The 18,830-nt window shown below is 49.7% G+C and overlaps 1 protein-coding gene across 4 annotated transcripts in view; it reads right to left on the bottom strand.

Moving 5' to 3' along the window:
- The window catches only part of USP36 (ubiquitin specific peptidase 36), a 45,031-nt gene that overhangs the window by 23,187 nt on the left and 3,014 nt on the right, over nt 1-18,830 (bottom strand). For all 4 annotated transcript variants that reach the window (XM_010381931.2, XM_030924024.1, XM_010381932.2 and 1 more), the window contains exons 3-10: nt 16,758-17,019; nt 15,941-16,162; nt 11,581-11,691; nt 9,320-9,422; nt 3,352-3,419; nt 2,399-2,469; nt 1,331-1,413; nt 59-170 (exon numbers count right to left, since the gene is read on the bottom strand). In XM_010381931.2, coding sequence (XP_010380233.1) covers nt 59-170; nt 1,331-1,413; nt 2,399-2,469; nt 3,352-3,419; nt 9,320-9,422; nt 11,581-11,691; nt 15,941-16,162; nt 16,758-17,010 — 1,023 coding nt within the window. In that variant the 5' untranslated portion in view covers nt 17,011-17,019. The remainder of the gene's footprint in view (nt 1-58; nt 171-1,330; nt 1,414-2,398; nt 2,470-3,351; nt 3,420-9,319; nt 9,423-11,580; nt 11,692-15,940; nt 16,163-16,757; nt 17,020-18,830) is intronic.

Genomic DNA, 18,830 nt, shown 5'->3' with positions numbered 1-18,830 from the left:
CATTCTGATGCCGACTGTGGCCCACGGATATGCCTGAGATGGCGTCAAGAGCGCTCACCTTGGTGATCTTCCCCCCGCTGAAGTTGGCAAAGCGCTTGAGGGAAAGGGTTAAGACATTGGATGTTCTGTGGATGGTGAAGCGCTTGCTGGCTGGAACCTTCTTCTTGCATCTGTGAAGAAGGTGATGAGAAAGATTAATTAACTGATTGATTCACGCTCTGAAAAATGTTGTCTTAACGCTAAGTTAACAGCAGCAACAACTGCTCTGTAATAACGGAATCTTCATCAATTAGATTTAAACCTTTTGCTCCCCTAAAAATCACATTAAGTATGCCTCAAGTAAAGGAAAGCTACCACAGGGAACAAGACTATAGAAAGTGGGAAGATCCTAAAGCAAAAAAATAAAAGTACTGTACCCACCAGGAGACTAAACAAGATACAGGAGAACAGGAAGAAGTTGCTTTGGGGCAACACAGGAAAGAGCAAATTAAAGCAGATGTGGCTGAGTGATAAAATGGGCAGGCAGGAAGTCAACGTAAGCAAAGCCAGAAGATGGGCAAACGCAGGGAGAGAAAACAGAGGCAGAGGCGTGCAGCTTGGAGAGCTGCAGGAAACAGACATAAAGAGGAGTAAAGCAGAATTAAGAATATATTCTTTAGCGCCTACAGCTTTACAACAACCTAGATACAAAGACATCCGGCCGGCTGTAGTGGCATGATCCCAGCACTCTGGGAGGCCAAGACAGGCGGATCACCTGAGTTCAGGAGTTCGAGACCAGCCTGGCCAACATGGTGAAACCCTATCACTACTAAAAATACAACAAATGACAAAGTAAGAGTTCTATCTGCAGAAATGGAAAAACATCCAAAACCGGTTAAGTAAAAAATAAAAGCCACAGAAAACACTCCTCAAGAAGCAAGAGAGCAACTGGCTGGGCACAGCCCCTTGGGTGGCCGCCCAGTGTGAGCCAGTGTGAATTGATGTGAGCTCGTGTTCTGCCGCGTCCTCTCGGTGTGGCCTCAGGCCTGGTCACTTCACTTCTCTGTGCCTCAGTTTCACCATCCCTGGCAACGGGAAACCACAGCCCCTACTGACAATACATGCAGCATCTTTAGAACAGGTATGGTGTAAGCTGCAGCTATAAAAATCACAGCTATTGCTTCATTTGTGTTATTTAGAAGTTTGTGTTTTTGGGACATACATAGGTTCCTCAAGAAATACGAGCAGCGTCACCGCAAAGGAAGAGAGAGGGTGGGCACAACGCCGTCAGGTAAGGTGCCTCATTTCTCATCTTGTGTCAGTCTTCCGCCATGAGCACCGTGAAACTTACTTAGCACACATGTAGGCATTCTCTCCACTCAGGACATCTGCTTTCACGAAAAGTTCCAGAGCACGCACAATATTTGCAGCTTGCTGAGGAGGACAAAACAGGGAGTAAAATACACAGCAGAAGAAAAAGGCTGATTCAAGAAATGCCAAATTTAAGGTCTTTTTTAGGCTGAGGCAGCAAATCACAAAACTTGACTCGCATAAAAGTTTTCCCGCTAGCTGCCAGACTGGGACTCCTTCTCCAGTGACAAGAAATGACAGCAGCCAGGAACAGCAGCTCACGCCTATAATCCCAGCACCCTGGGAGGCCGGGGCAGGAGGATCACTTGAGGCCAGGAGTTTGAGACCAGCCTGGACAACACAGCAAGACCCCCATCTCTACAAATAAATTTTAAAAATTAAGCAGGCGCGGTGATGCATGCCTGTAGTACCAGCGCTGTGGGAGGATCACTTAAGCCTAGAGGTCAGGACTACAGGGAGCTGTGATTGCACCACTGCACTCCTGCCTGGGCCACAGAATAAGACCCTGTCCCTCGAGCCCCCATAAAAAAAAAAAAAAAAAAAAGAAAAGAAATGACAGCTGCAGGTCTGCCATGAATCAGTCACTTTTATCAGGATGGTCTTGTAGCTGGACCTGCTCTGGAGCTTGGGTTGGTGCAGCGCAGGCAGGCCAGCCTCCTGCAGACTGTAGCTGGAGCAGGGCGTGCGTGTAAAGCCAAGGCTGCTCTCCCAGGTGAGGCCCACAGAGCCACCAAGCTCCAAAGACTGCACGCTGCCCACAGCACACAACAGACTCTCCTCAAGCCCTGGGGACAGTGTTGTTCCTGTACATGCTTCAGGACACAAAACTCAATTTTACCATTTTTTTTCTTTACATAAAACGATATGCACTGGAAAAACTCTAGAGAGAAACAGGTAAAGACAATGGTCTGTACTGCAAGGCAGCAGGGAGCAAAGGAGTTTTCTCCCTATCTACTTTGATCTGATGCCTTCACTGTTCTGCTGGCTCTGTTTCACCCTCTGGCCTCACTCTCCTACTGCAAATGTGAAGGGCAGCATAAGTCTGTACCCGGATCTCCAGCGCGACGTCCAAGTAGGGGTCGTAGGTGTCTGAGACGCTCTTGCACATGGAGCACTTCACTGCAACAGAACAGAGGCAGTGGAGCAGGTGCGGCCTGGCAGATGCACTCCCAGCTCCCAAGACCGAGACCCGGCAGGGAGGCAGACTCTCAGCAGGGCTTTGGCCAAAAATGAGATTCCCACTAGCCCCTGAAGAATCCTGGTGTCTGGACAGCGAGCTCTCCTTCCCCACTGAAGTTCACAAAGATGGATGTCAATGCCTTTGCACTCACAGGACCCTCTCTGCCTGGACTGGCAACCACCACGTGCAGTACTCTTCTGCTGAGGGAGAGCGGAGGGAAGACCGCCTCCTCCCTATGTGCGTGCACAGCACTTCTCTCGGACTTCCTCATGGGAATATACACACACATGCACATATATATACATATATATATATTTTTTGTTAAATTTTGAGATAGAGTCTTGCTCTGTCTCCCAGGCTGGAGTGCAGTGGTGGAATCTTGGCTCACTGCAAACTCCACCTCCTGGGTTCAAGCAATTCTCCTGACTCAGCCTCCCGAGTAGCTGGGATTGCAGGCATGCGCCACCGCGCCCGCCTAATTTTTGTATTTTTAGTAGAGACGGGGTTTCACCATGTTGGCCATGGCTGGCCAGGCTGGCCTCGAACTCCTGACCTCAGGTGATCCCCCTGCCTCAGCTTTCCAAAGTGCTAGGATTACAGGCAAGAGCCACCACGCCCGGCCCTCATGGGAATATTCTAACAACCGCTCCAGTGGCCAGGTGGGCCAAAGGTCTCAGAGGAAACCATGGCTCAAGACCTCAGAGACTGACCCAGGTCTGCACAGTGAGGAAAGAGCCCCAGCCTGCATTCCAAGACTTAGGGTTTCCTGGGTTCATGTTCTAATCCTGGCAAGAAGCAGTAGAGCAAATGTCTCCACTTACCACGTGATCTGAGATACCCTCCAAAAATCTGATGGACCAAGGTAGTAGCCTGCGTTTGACGATCCAACCTGAAAAGGAGGCCACAGCCTTTAAGGGAAGGACTTGGCAGAATGACACGAGGGATGGCCCCATCCCAGCACCCCCATGCCCACCAATCACCAGCTCAGCGTGAGGCTGGGAAACCTCACCCCCTACCCGAGTCACCACAGACCCTCAACCTCCATCGTCAGCCCAGCGGCCTGACAGTCTCTGCAGAGCTCTGACCTCCTCAGGGACCCACTCCCCACAGTAGCCATTTCAAGCCTTCACAATGCCCACCGCCACCCACCTCACAGAAAGTAAAAGACCTGAGAAACGTACGTGTATCCTCACCCATTGTTGCCTTTTTTTTTTGGTCTCAATAAAAAGTAAGGACCCAAATCTGGAGTGAGACGGGAGGCCAAACACCCCCCCAAGCTGGGGCGCCCAACCAGCCCACCCCTCCATTTCTCTGCTGGCCATCAGACGGCTGGTCCCCAATCTGGGAAGAGGGGTGGAGGTGGGGACAGAGGCACAAACAGGACCAAAACTCCCCGGCTCTGTGCCCTTTCCAGAGAGGACAGCAGAGTCAGCCGTGGGCTTCAGGATCAGGAGCCCTGCACTCATTCATGCCCCCGCACCGCTCACTAACTGGGATGTGAGGCAATCCGAGCTGGGGGGGCCTCTTCTCACCCGGCCCCAGGGCTGCCTGGTGCCTCCCACGCCTACGTAGCCATATGGTAGCTACTCACGCTGGGAAGATTCTGAAACAATACACCACATCCAGTTTCTGCTCCTGGTTCTACTTGCAACCCACTGCATCTGGTCCTGACTCACTGCCCTGGAACTGCCTTCCTCAGAGTCGCCCAAGGCCTCCAGGCACGAGGCCAGCTGGGTCTGCAGGCCCTTTACTAGGAGGCTGCGCAGTGTGCCCATACACCCACTCCCTCCAGATGAGCTTCCCCTCTCTCCAGGCTCTCCAGCCCCGTCTCTCCAGCTGCTTCCCCGACTCCTCACTGGCACAAAGCAGGGCTGTTTCCAGGGCTCCCTCCACATTTCCCATGGCCACCCAGACCATTCCACACCGGCAGGCCACACCCCGCACCCCCCCTGCCCAGAACATGTCCACCTCAGCCTCTCATCTGGCCCGTGAGACTATTTACCATCGCACTTCCCGGACTCTGGGAGCTCTGAAATATTTGGGGGACCAATACAGGATCACTCAACTTTTACTCTGCAAAGTTAGAAAATGAAAAATCAACTGCCACCACCTACTGTCCCACCATTCTTCAAAAGTGACCTTTTAACTGCAAACACTAGCAAGGACGGAATCTCTGCGTGAACTGAGAACTGTGGGTAGCTGCATGTGATGGTGGCTGCCAAAATCCAGACCACCCCCACAACCCCTCCATCGTCTAGAAGCCCACAAGCACCAGAGCCCACAGGGCCTCAAGGAATCCCCTCTTGCATAACCCAAAGCAGAGGGAGCACAACCATCACCTCACCCAGGAGGAGGAAAGCCAAGCTGAGTGGCAGCTCCCACAGGCACCCCATCCCACAGGCACCCCATCCCACAGGCACCCCACTGAGCCTGGGGAGAAAGGGCAGTGGGGAACAACTGAGCAAGAAGGGAGGAGGGGGCAGGAGGTGGCCCGAGAGCCACCCCGAATCACGGCTGCAAGGGGTGCCCTGGAGAGGAGCGCTGAATATGGGGTCTCACAGGCATGTAGCTGGAGTGGCAGTCTCCACAGGCATGGGCTGCCAGGGGGAGAAGGCAAAAAGGCAGGCAGGCGTCCTTAGAAGGGCAGTGAAGGGCAAGAGAGGCAAAAGGGAAAACAGGTTCCTGAAAAAAACTCAAAACTATCCTAGGTTATTCAACCCTTCTGCCACCAGAGGAAAAGCCAACCATTAAAGTGCCCTGCACGGTGCAGACAGAGGAGGCACTCTGGATTACGAAATCTTGAAAAGCAGCAGACCCACAAGATAAATGAAAGTAGGCCCCGTCTACGCAAAGTGCTTCAAGCACAAAGCAGCAATGAACAAGAATCAAAACACCTCATGGAATGCAAACTAGCTCCAGAAAACAGGCATGACACTGAAGACACAGCCACCAAAACTCCAAGCTGAACATCCTCAACACAGTGAGAGTGGCCTCATTTCTGGAACCAGAGTGCCATACACAGCTGCCCTCCTGGAGGGACTTATGAGAGGACGGGCTTCACCTAGCCAGGAGCACGACAGAGGTGCCACTGGAGGGTAGGCAGTGAGCAATGGGAAGATGTAACCGTAACCTAAGGCTGTGCAAAAAAAAGGTACCACCTTATAGGTGCCAACAACAACAACAAAGAAATCATGCGCACTAAAACGGCAAGGGAGAAGAGAGCAAAAGCGGCAGGAAGTAAGGGCGCCACGTGGACTGCCCAACTAGACAGTGAGGGGTGGGAAAACGGGACCAGGTGCATTTCAAAAGGGTGTATGAAACCAGCAGGCAGGGTGGAGCGTGCCTGCAGTTCCAGTTACCGGGAGGGAGGACTGCTTGAGTCCAAGAGGTAGAGCCTGCCGAACGGAGATCGCGCCACTGCACACCAGCCTGGGAGACAGAGCCAGGCCCTGTCTCAAAAACAATGGCTTATGTACAAAGGTAGCCATTGAAACAAAAATGCATATCTTCCTAATATCCCAAGAAATTTGATGAATAAAGAAAAATCAGCCGGGCACAGTGGCTCACACCTGTAATCCCAACACTTTGGGAGGCCGAGGTGGGCAGATCATGAGGTCAGGAGATCGAGACCATCCTGCCTAACATGGTAAAACCCCCGTCTGTACTAAAAATACCAAACATTAGCCGGGCGTGGTGGCGGGCGCCTGTAGTCCCAGCTACTCAGGAGGCTGAGGCAGGAGAATGGCATGAACCCAGGAGGCAGAGCTTGCAGTGAGCCGAGATCGCACCACTGCACTCCAGCCTAGGCGACAGAGTGAGACTCCATCTCAAAAAAAAAAAAAAAAAAATCTGAGAAATAAATGCAGTAAATATGCTACCTATAACTACTATAAAATACATAAATACAACAGAATTCAACCAAACTTTTCAGTCATAACAGGAAATGTGAAGGGACTTAACCTGCCTATTAAGAGACGGTCACTTTCACTTAAAAAACAAGACCAAACCTTAAGAACACCTCTAAGGAAGGGTTCAGAAAGTGACAGCAAGGGGCCAGTGGAAACCCTGCAAAGCAGGGGCTGCAGCATGATGCTGGCCATGGCGGAATTCAGAACAAAGCCACTCCATGTGACAAGCGAAGACACTCAGAATGCTAAAAGCAACGATCCTCAATGAAGACATGACAGTTACAAACATCTAATCACAATCACCTGTATAGAGTAAAACTAGAGGAGATGCAAGGAGACAGACACCCACCAGAATTCCAATAATCATGGACTTAACACACTATTCCAAACAGATGAAGGAGACAAGAGCACATGGACAGAGAAAATGAAAACAGCATCATCAATAGACCCATCTACGGACAGAGGAGCAAACCAACACCCCGGCGGTCTGAGCACCCACCATCAAGTATGCAGGAAACATTCACAAACGCTGGTCACCTGTCATCACAGAGAAAACAACAGGAAGTTCCATGAAGTAGAAATATTATCAACACACTCTGATCATAACGCAAGTAACATCAAAAGTCATTTACAGAAGCAAAAGATGAAAAGGCCCCTCCACCTGCAAATTCAATGGAATAATTTGCTTTATGAGAAGCTCACCGTTGGTGTCATGCTTATTTTTTCTCCACATTTCACTGCAGACCAGTGAAAGCTCTCTCATGGACCAATATCTGGTGAGCCTTCATCTCTCCCCTGGCAATGCCGGCCACCTGACACCTGGCCTCCCTCTTCTTTCTACCAATTCTGGTACCAACGAATGACTCACCACCACCCACCCCAATGCCCAGACCACAGACCTGCATTCCTCCCATCCCACGGCCCCAAATCCAAACCGTCATTCATTCTACCTCCCATCCCACTCCTCACGAATTTCTTCCAGCTGCAGACTCTGGTTAATTGAACCGACAGAAGCCCAAGAGTCAGTTTCTGTCCTAAGAGCGCTCCAGGTGGCTGCACCCTGTGCCCAGAGCCAGGGCCCCTGCTATAGGCTCACTGCACTCCCCCTGCAGGTGCTGGGGACACTGCAGCCCTCCTCCTGGGGATACCCACTTGCCTTTGCAGGCCCTCAGGGGTCACTTCTCCCAGGAAGCCGCCTCTGAGTGAGGTAATCTCCTCTATCACAGCACTTCCCACACATCACTGCAAATGCTGCTGGGGTCCCCTGTCTTCCCCAATTACACCATGGGCTTCACAGACTCCAGGGCCATGGCTTCTACCTCTCAGTTCTCAGTGCTAGATATGGGGCCCAGCACACAGGGAACAGCAGTTCAATTACCCAGTTCACTGAAGGGCAGACCCAGGATCATATAGGGAGCAGGGAGGCTTGAGCCCCTTCAGGGGAAAGGGAAGAACACATCACCAAACCCTCAGAAGAGACAAAGAACATCCTAGGAATGCAGTGAAAGTTGCCTTCATATAAATGATTTAAGTAAGTTTTCTTAAGCCAGGAATGGTGGCTCATGCCTTTAACCCTAGCACTGAGAGGCCAGGGAGGGCGGATCACTTGAGGTCAGGAGTTGGAGACTAGCCTGGCCAACAAGGCAAAACCCTGTCTCTACTAATAATACAAAAATTAGCCAGGCACAGTGGTGTGGGCCTGTAATTCCAGCTACTGCACTCCAGCCTGCGCGACAGAGCAAGAGTCCCGTCTCAAAAAAAGTTTCATTCTCTAAGTCTTATTTACGTAAGAATATCATCCACTGAGGCTGGTGGTTTTGCCATTTCACTCACTCATTGCTACAACTCAACTTCTCTAAAGAACATTCTAGGTATACTTCCTAAACTAAAGTATTTCTAAGATCCTAAGCTGAGGCAATAAAAGGAAGTCCTGAGCATTTCCTGCCCATTTTCTTTGGTCTGAACCTATGAACTCAGGAATGCCACAAAGACAATTTGTGATGGCGACCATTACATATAAGTGCATATGTGGTGCCAAACAATTGCCTGGCACCACACCAGTGTGAATAAGAAACGGCAGCCAGGCAGTTAGATCCTAAGTTATAAACTGCCTCATGTTAAAGCTCCGTTTGTACATATACATGTATGTATAAATTATACTGCATAAACCTAATTCCTACCACCCCATCCTCTTTTTAAAAACAACATGTTTTTTTTTTTTTTGAGACGGAGTCTCGCTCAGTCGCCCAGGCTGGAGTACAGTGGCGCGATCTCGGCTCACTGTAAGCTCCGCCTCCCGGGTTCACGCCATTCTCCTGCCTCAGCCTCCCAAGTAGCTGGGACTACAAGCGCTCGCCGCCACGCCCAGCTAATTTTTTTGCATTTTTAGTAGAGATGGGGTTTCACCGTGTTAGCCAGGATGGTCTCGATCTCCTGACCTCGTGATCCGCCCGTCTCGGCCTCCCAAAGTGCTGGGATTACAGGCTTGAGCCACCGTGCCCGGCCAAAAAACAACATGATTTTTAAGAGACTGGAAAAGGTCCATGGTAATAACTGAACACCCCTAAGAAGGTCTGCTAATGTATTTCCCCTTAACTGAGCTGCTGAGACACAGCTACTGCCACCACCACAGCCACCCAATCCTACCAAGCCGCCCGGGATCAGGAGGACGTGGCCAGAGACAGCCCTTTCCCAGGAAGCAAGGGCAATCCCCTATTTGGGCTCCAGCAGGCTGAGTACCCAGAGGCAAATTCTGCCACATCTACCCGAGGGCAGCCTGGGTAGAAAGTAGCCAGGCTGGCTGTTGCCATAGGAATGTTCTGCTGCCACCATGTAGAAAAGGTGTCCAAAGCCCGGGGAAGGCAAGTGGGGAAGCACGCACTTGGCGCAGCCATTCAGGCAGGCCTTCTGCATGGCATCGATGGTGTACCGCAGGAACTCATGCGCGTCCTCCTGGTTCCCAAAGCGGAAGTGCCGGGCGATCTCTAAAAGAGGAAGAGGAAGAAACACGGAGGGAAGAGCTCATGTCTTCTCGTCAAACATCCTGGGGCTGCTTTCCCAAGTATCCATTCCTGGCTGTTACAAGGGGAAAATACTGCAACTTTTCAAAGGAACAAGTGAGGAAAACAAGAGCTCTACATGGATTTTCTATATCCCAATCACAATTCATCATGGCAACTACTTTCTCAGTAAGATCGGAGGCTTGAACCTTCACTACTTCACAGACAAGGAAGAACGCCAAGCCCACAAAAATGTGAAATGCCGGCTGGGTGAGGTGGCTCCCGCCTGTCACTCTAACACTTCAGGAGGCGGGGGTGGGAGGATCACTTGAGCCCAGGAGTTCGAGAGCAGCCTGGGCAACACAGGGAGACTTCATCTCTACAAAAATAAAAAATAAAAAAATTAGCCAGGCACGATGGCATGTGCCTGTAGTCCCAGCTACCTGGGGGGCTGAGGCAGGAGGATGGGTTGAACCTGGGAGGTTAAGGCTGCAGTAAGCTATGATCTCACCACTGCACTCACAAGCTTGGGCAACAAAGCAAGACTCTTATCTCAGAAAGAAAAAGAATAAAAAATGTAAAATCTGGCTGGGTGCAATGGCTTATGCCTGTAATCCCAACACTTTGGAAGGCCAAGGCAGGAGGATCTCTTGGAGCCGGGAGTTGGAGACCAGCCTGCACAACATGGCCAGACCCCGTCTCTACAAACAATACAAAAACAGCCAAGTATGGTGCACCTACAATCCCAGCTACTCAGAAGGCCAAGGCCGACTGCTTGAGCCCAAGAGTTTCAGGCTGCAGTGAGCTGTGATTGCACCACTGTCCTCCAGCCTGTGTAAGAGCAAAACCCTAGGCCGGGCGTGGTGACTCACACCTGTAATCCCAGCACTTTGAGTGGCCGAGGTAGGCGAACTACCTGAGCTCAAGAGTTCGAGACCAGCCTGGGCAACATGGTGAAACCCCGTTTCTACTAAAAATACAAAATTTAGCTGGGCGTGGTGGCGTGCGCCTGTAGTCCCAGCTACTCAGGAGGCTGAGGCAGGAGAATTGCTTGAACCCTGGAGGCAGAGGTTGCAGTGAGCTGAGATCACGCCACTGCACTCAAGCCGGGCAACAGAGGGAGACTCCATCTCAAAAAAAAAAAAAAAAGGAAAACCCTGTCTCAAACAAAAGAATGTAAAATCCACTGAATATCTCTCTAAAAGCCAATATAAAACACAGGTGAATAAGTATTTCATAGTGCTACAATTTACACAGGTTTCAAAAACCGGTAATAGGCCGGGCGCGGTGGCTCAAGCCTATAATCCCAGCACTTTGGGAGGCCGAGACGGGCGGATCACGAGGTCAGGAGATCGAGACCATCCTGGCTAACACGGTGAAACCCCATCTCTACTAAAAATGCAAAAAAATTAGCTGGGCGTGGCGGCGAGCGCTTGTAGTCCCAGCTACTTGGGAGGCTGAGGCAGGAGAATGGCGTGAACCCGGGAGGCGGAGCTTGCAGTGAGCTGAGATCCGGCCACTGCACCCCAGCCTGGGCGACAGAGCGAGACTCCGTCTCAAAAAAAAAAAAAAAAAAAAAAAACCGGTAATAGGCCTCTTCTTTCTGCCAAGTGAATGTGAATGAGACTTTTTTATAGGCTAGGCAACTGATTCCTGATATTCAGAAAGGAATTGGTACATTCCTCAGCCATTCTTCCTCCCACTTCTCCCTCAGGCTCACTTGCCTGCCCCAAAGACCTGGCCAGAGGAAAAGCTACCTGTCCTGACCTGCCCCCACTGACAGGCTTCCCCACTGACCCCAGCCCAAGTCTCTAAACTGCTATTCTTTGAGTCTGTGCCACCACATGCAGGGCTGTTAGCACAGAGGGATTCCCAAGACGTCATCCATGACTCACTCTTCTCTCCCTTCTACCAACTCCCCAGCACCTCCTACAGGGCGAGCACTTAGCAGGCCTTCAGTAACAGATGGAGAATGGCACAGTGGCTCGTATCTGTAATCCCAACACTTTGGGAGGCCAAAGTGGAAGGGCAGCTTAAGGTCAGGAATTTAAGACGAGCCTGGGCAACACAGCGAGAACCCCGTCTCTACAAAAACTTAAAAAATAAAAAAACCACAAAAATTTTAACATGGATTGATGCTTACTTTTCAGGTCTCGGATGAAGGAGACGGGCTTGATGGCGTTGCCGCTGTTGGCGAAGGCCTGGACGATGTGGTTCTGCATGACACACAGCATGCAGAAGCTTCCCTGGTGGCCTGCCAGCGTGGAAGGAGGAGCAATTTTAAGACAAGAGCTTTCAAAAAACTCATGGTGAGATCCCCACCCCAAACGTAACACAGACAGAAACACAAGCAGGGAAGAGCAAACCAGGCTGTGAGAGAATGGATGAGCCAGAGACCCCAGACCTCTGCTGCCTGGGTGACCACCAAGGAAATGTTCTTCTCTGCTGGATGGCGTTTGGAAGCTATGATCCATCCAAAGCTGAAACTCTAACAACCTCACAACATCACCCCATGTTAACGCTGACCTGTGCATGATTCTTTTCACATTTCATTAGTATCATTTACTTATAAAAAGACCAAGGCAGGTTTTCAAAATGAAGCTTAAAAGATGTCTTCTCGAATTTCTAAGTTGCATCACATGGTCAACAGGCTAAAATATTTTAGGGCTGACAGCCCTTTGGTCCCTCAGACATGGGAATATCTGTTCCACTGCTTCTAGTAAACACCACGCTAGGATATATCTGGGGTTGAAAATGTTTTCTGGGAAGATCCAGATAGCAAATCCTTTCTGATCTGAGGACTATACAGTCTAGTCACAACTATGCCCCTGCATTATAGAGAAAGCAGCTGTAGACAATATGTGAACAATGGAGTATGAACGTGTTCAATAAAACTTTATTTACACACACAGACAGTAGGCCAGATGAGTCTGCCCACCGCTGCTCTACATAAAATGCCTCACTAGACATTAGGCTAGACAGTGGTGCTGTTTTTTTTTTTTTTTTGAGACAGAGTCTCACTGTCACCCGGGCTGGAGTGCAGTGGCATAATCTAGGCTCACTGCAACCTTCGCCTGCCGGGTTTAAGCATTTCTCCTGCCTCAGCCTTCCAAGTAGCTGGGACTAAAGGTACGTGCCACCATGCCAGGCTAATTTTTTGTATTTTAATAGAGACGGAGTTTCACCATGCTGGCCCAGCTGGTCTCAAACTCCTGACCTCATGATCTGCCTGCCTGTAATACCAGCACTTTGGGAGGCCGAGGCGGGCAGATCACGAGGTCAGGAGTACGAGACTAGCCTGGCCAATATGGTAAAACCCCGTCTCTATTAAAAATACAAAATCAGCCAGGCATGGCGGCACGCACCTGCAGTCCCAGCTACTCAGGAAGCTGAGGCAGGAGACTCACTTGAACCCAGGAGGTAGAGGTTGCAGTGAGCCGAGATTGTACCACTGCACTCCAGCCTGGGTGACAGAGTGAGACTCCGTCTCCAAAAAAACCCCACAACGTGCTGCTTCATCTCAACAATGTACACTATGTCTTGATCATTAACCTTTGCTGCTATGAAGCCATTGCAATTAGCAAGACCTTTACAAACACTTCCCACTGCATGGCCATCTTGCGTTCTCTTTTTTATTTGTTTTTTCTGAGATGGAATCTTGTTCTGTCGCCCAGGCTAATGTGCAGTGGCGTGATCTCAGTTCACTGCAACCTCTGCCTCTTGGGTTCAAGCAATTCTCCTGCCTCAGCCTCTCAAGTAGCTGGGATTACAGGTGTGTGCCAACACACCCAGCTAATTTTTTTGTTTGTTTTGAGACAGAGTTTTGCTCTTGTTGTTCAGGCTGGAGTGCAATGGCGAGATCTCGGCTCACTGCAACCTCCGCCTCCCAGGTACAAGCGATTCTCCTGTCTCAGTCTCCCAAGTAGCTCGGACTACAGGCGTACACCACCACACCCAGCTAATTTTTTGTATTTAGTAGAGAAGGGGTTTCACCATGTTAGCCAGGCTGGTCATGATCTCCTGACCTCGTGATCCGCCTGCCTCAGCCTCCCAAAGTGCTGGGATTACAGGTGTGAGCCACCGCGCACAGCCAGTAGCAGTCACTTACTTCTACAGCACTCCCTGTTTGCCGGCTGCTACTCCAGGCACTTGACTCACTCAGAATTCATCTGAGCCTCTGGCCGGGCGCGGTGGCTCAAGCCTGTAATCCCAGCACTTTGGGAGGCCGAGACGGGCGGATCACGAGGTCAGGAGATCGAGACCATCCTGGCTAACATGGTGAAACCCCGTCTCTACTAAAAAATACAAAAAAACTAGCCAGGCGAGGTGGCGGGCGCCTGTAGTCCCAGCTACTCCGGAGGCTGAGGCAGGAGAATGGCGTAAACCCGGGAGGCGGAGCTTGCAGTGAGCTGAGATCCGGCCACTGCACTCCAGCCTGGGCGACAGAGCGAGACTCCGTCTCAAAAAAAAAAAAAGAGAATTCAGCTGAGCCTCACAAAACTCTGTAAGGAAGACAGTCTCGCTCTTCCACAGACCAGGGGCATTCTCAAACACTCAGTAACTAAGGGGCAAAGCTGGAAAGCGAACCCTAAAGGCCAGGCTCCGGAGCTGTGCTTTCAACTGCTCTGCTCCCTCCAGAATCCTGCCTGGAGACTTTCTGCGACGAAAACATCCTGCATTCCTAGGATAAACATAAGTTGCTTACAGTTTTTTAGAAACTGTGTCGTTTGGGGCCGGGCGCGGTGGCTCACACCTGTAAGCCCAGCACTTTGGGAGGCCGAGGCAGGGGGATCACAAGGTTAGGAGCTCGAGACCCTCCTGGCTAACACGGTGAAACCCCTGGGCATGGTGACGGGCACCTGTAGTCCTAGTTACTCGGGAGGCTGAGGCAGGAGAACGGCGTGAACCCAGGAGGCGGAGCTTGCGGTGAGCCAAGATTGCACCACTGCACTCCAGCCTGGGCAACAGAGCAAGACTCCATCTCAAAAAAAAAAAAAAACAAAGGAACTGTGTTATTTGGTAGTATTTTCCTACAATTCTTATATCTATGTTTGTGAAGAAGTCATGGTTATCCATTTTCTTTCTCGTATTTTCCTTATTATTGTCACCCGAGTTACAGGAACTTTACAGAATGAGCTGGGAAGGATTCTCTCCTTCTCTATTCTTTGGAAGAAAGTGTAAAGGACTGGAATTGTTTCTTAAAAGTTACACAGAAATTGGCTGGGCACAGCGGCTCACACCTGTAACCCCAGCACTTTAGGAGGCTGAGGCGGTTGGATCACCTGAGGTCAGGAGTTCGAGACCAGCCTGACCAACCTCGTCTCTACTAAAAATACAAAAATTAGCCAGGTGTGGCAGTGTGTGTCTATAGTTCCAGCTACTCGGAAGGCTGAGACAGGAGAACTGCTTGCACCCAGGAGGCAGAGGTTGCAGTGAGCCGAGATCACACCACTGTACTCCAGCCTGGGCAACAGAGTCCATCACACACAAACAAAAAAGTTACAAGAAATAACATTGTCCCTGCTTGGGGTTTCTCATGGGAAGATTTTTAACCACTGCTTTAATTTCTTTAATAGTTAAAAGACTCTTCACTTTCTATTTCCTTCAGTTTTTGGTAAGTTATATCTTATTTCACCTCTATTTTAATCAAATAGAGCACACCACCACATCCAGCTAATTGTTTTGTTTTTTTGTGTGCGTGAGATGGAGTCTTGCTCCGTCGCCCAGGCTGGAGTACAGTGGCGCGATCTTGGTCGGCTCACTGCAACCTCCGCCTCCCAGGTTCAAGCAATTCTCCTGCTTCAGCCTCCCAAGGAGTTGGGATTACAGGTGCACCCCAGCACGCCTAATTTTTATATTTTTAGTAGAAACCGGGTTTCACCATGTTGGTCAGGCTGGTCTCGAACTCCTGACCTCAAGTGATCTGCCCGCCTCTGCCTCCCACAGGTTTGAGCCACCACACCCAGACTTGATTTGTTTTTGTAGAGATGGGATCTTGCTGTGTTGTCCAGGCTGCATGTTTTATAATACACATAAGATACACTGATACAATAACAGATGTATAAAACAAATAGGCCAGGCATGGTGGCTCACACTTATAATCCCAGCACTTTGGGAGGCTGAGATGGGAGGATCACGTGAGCCCAGGAGTTCAAGGCTACAGAGTTGTGATGGAGCCACTGCATTACAGCCTGGGTGACAGAGCAAGACACTGTCTCTAAAAAATAATAATTGAATATACAGATTTTGGAAGTATCTTTTGAAAATCTTTCTGTCTGGGTAATTATTTACACAAAAGCTTGGCGAACACAGGCTCACCTGAGTGATTCACCTTCACGGCCCATTGTGCAGCAGACACGATTCAAATTTAGGTTTCATCAGTTACTACACGTTATGAACTGCCCTCCTAAATTTGAGCCAGACTGAGAGCAGCAGTGCCACAAGTGCACGGGCTTAGCTAATTCAGACCCGCAGCCACCCCACTGCTGCAAACCCACACTCACAGCTGCGAGCATGCTCCTTGGAGAGCAGGTAGTTGGCCAGAGGTGGTGTGTAGGTCAAGCACTGGATGGTGGCATTGAGAAAGCAGGTGTTGCCAAGGTTGTGGAGTCCTGCACCCACGCGGAAGACCCGCTCCCACCTCAGAGACAGTCGCTCTGTGGGGAAAAGCACTTTCTGCGGGGCTGGGACTCCATCACCACAGCTCTCGTACGTGTGCTCACTGCCTGAGGAAGAAAGGGACACGGGAAGAAAAGAGGAAAACATAAGTCCACACACAGGTCGACCACAAAAAGAAACTCATGAGGCATACACTTAGCATGTAGTGACTCGGTACACGGCACCAGAGAAGAACTGGTATTCTGGTTTACAGGACATTCCTGGAAAGCTCAGGAGTAAACCCACTCATCCCACAGACCTCCCAGGCTGCTTGGCTCTAGAATCCTAGGGCCCCGCTACAGATGGAGGGCACGGCTCAGAGACTGAGCGGTGGAATGAGCCAGGTCCTGGCACTCTGCACCACACTGTGCCCACATGCAGCCCACCCCATCTCTCTTTCTTAGTTCCAAGCCTGACTTCTGACTGTATTATACTTGGGATCAGGGGAACAGCAACTTCCAAAGACCCTCCAAGTACACAGATTTCCTTGCTACCAACCCTGTGTCATTACTTCTGTAATGGAAATCCACTGACCCCACACAAAAATTCGTAACTCTTTCACCACATTCTGTTGTTTTTCCTACTAACTAGTCAACATTTAAGTCCATCCACTTCATCACCCCGGAGCGAGGGCCTCTCTGCCAGCACAATGCACATCTGTACCCTGTCTCCTGGCCGGTGGGTCATCTCCACTCTTGCGGCGAGTAGCTCCCTCTGTTTTGGGGTTGAGCAACACATATTTGCTCTTTAAGGACTCCAGCTGGTAGGAGAAGCTCTTGCTGGCTGGCTCGAACTCGATCTTCTGTAAAAGGACCTTCTTGGCAGAGGAGGCAAGAAGCTTCCCCAGTTCTCCATCATCAGCCGAGTCCTTGCGGCCGGGTTTCAGGGCCTCCTTCAACTTATCCACTATTGGCATGGTGCATCACTGTGGGGACAAGAAGAAACACAGAGCCATGGATAACGAAATCCCAGGACCAAAATCTCTCTTAAGATCTCCTATTTGGTCACTATGGATGCTAGCCACCACAAAAGCTCCCCTGGATCATCTGCCAGCCCTACAAAGGAACTGTGAAACAGGGAGACCCAGCACGAATCACCTGGACATATTCATTCACGTTTCCCCACAAAAAAATAAGATGCCACTACAAATAGAGCTGAGCAGACAACAGTGGCCCTGAGGCAGCCAGACAGCCCCTGCCATGTGCATCTCTTCAACAGATACTCATCAAGTGGCTCTAGATATCACTCTTGGTGCCATTTCCTTCAAAAGGCCATCATGTGGTCCAAATGTCTGCTCCAAAACAGGGGGACACTATTCTCACATACAAACTGGTTATACACACACACACCCATGCAATAAACGAATTAGCATGCAGGTCAGATAAACATGCATGTCTGTACAGACCTGCACTCTCCAATATGAAGGCCACAGGCCACACGTGGCTACTGAGCATGTGAAATGAGGCTAGTCCAGGTTGAGAGGTGCTATAAGTGTAAAATGCACACCAGATTTTGAAGAGAAACACACACTAGTGTAAGACGAAAATGTAAACCATCCCAGTAATTTTTAGATCAGTTGCATGTTGAAATGGTAATATTTTATATATATTGGGTTAAATAAATTATGAAAATGAATTTCACCTGCTTCTTGTTAATGTGGCTACTATAAAATTTTAAATTATATTTGTGGCTTATATTATATTTCTATTAGACAGTGCTTATACAAATTATCTTTTTAAAAGTGAGGAAGGAGAAGAAGAGCAAGTAGCAGGCCTAGAGAACAGTATCCACTGGACACCTAAACTTAAGCAAATGTCTTCCCAGGACACTTATCTAAAGAGAAGAAGAAAAGCAAAGTGGGAGAGTGGGTAGATCACAGGCTTTGGAATGTGCTGGCCCTCAGAGGTTCTATCACCCTTAGCTATGAAACCCAGGGACAACTAACTACTGTGACTTCTCCAAACCTCCTATTCTACTGTAAAATAGCAACAAAAACAATAGGCTTGGGAAGTGCTTTAGAGCTTGCTACATACTACAGTCCCTAATACAGGATCCATACTATTGGTGCAGCTGCATAGAAACTGTAACCAAGAAGAGACCCTGCACCTCTCCAATCGCTACCTTTGTATCCACCACTTGCCTTCCCCTACCCACCACCTCTCAACTTAACCTTCCCAAACACAGCACAGACTATCTGAGTCACAATTTCAAAAATATGTCTCTTAAATTGCTCACTCGCATCAGAAATATGACGACTTCCTCTGGTATTCAGCACCCAGCCTGCCCTTAGAGAATCAACAAGTCAAGTGTGCCCCAAAATTCTGCTCTAGTGAAAGTAAGGACCTCCTCCAGCACCTCTTATTAAGCCATTCAAATTTATCACTATGGATCATCTAATTCTATACATGGATCAAGTATCTTTTTCTATAAAAACTTCTGTAAAGGAAAGCCAGGTGCAGTGGCCTGGACCTATGGTCCCAGATGCTCGGGAGACTGAGGTGGGAGGATAACTTGAGGGCAGGAGCTTGAGGCTGCAGTGAGCTGTGATTACGCCTGTGAATAGCCCGTGCAGTCCAGCCTGGGCAACATAGTGAGACTCCATCTTTAAAACAAAAAAAGAAATTGTGGCTCACACCTGTAATCCCAGCACTTGGGAGGCCGAGGAAGGTGGATCAGGAGGTCAGGAGTTCAAGACCAGCCTGGCCAAGATGTTTCCTGTCTCTACTAAAAATACAA

This window comes from Rhinopithecus roxellana, chromosome 19, assembly GCF_007565055.1.
Source record: "Rhinopithecus roxellana isolate Shanxi Qingling chromosome 19, ASM756505v1, whole genome shotgun sequence".
In the NCBI taxonomy this organism is placed as follows: Eukaryota; Metazoa; Chordata; class Mammalia; order Primates; family Cercopithecidae; genus Rhinopithecus; species Rhinopithecus roxellana.
Note: the sequence above shows the minus strand (reverse complement) of the source record. Positions and strands in the feature narration are given on the sequence as shown.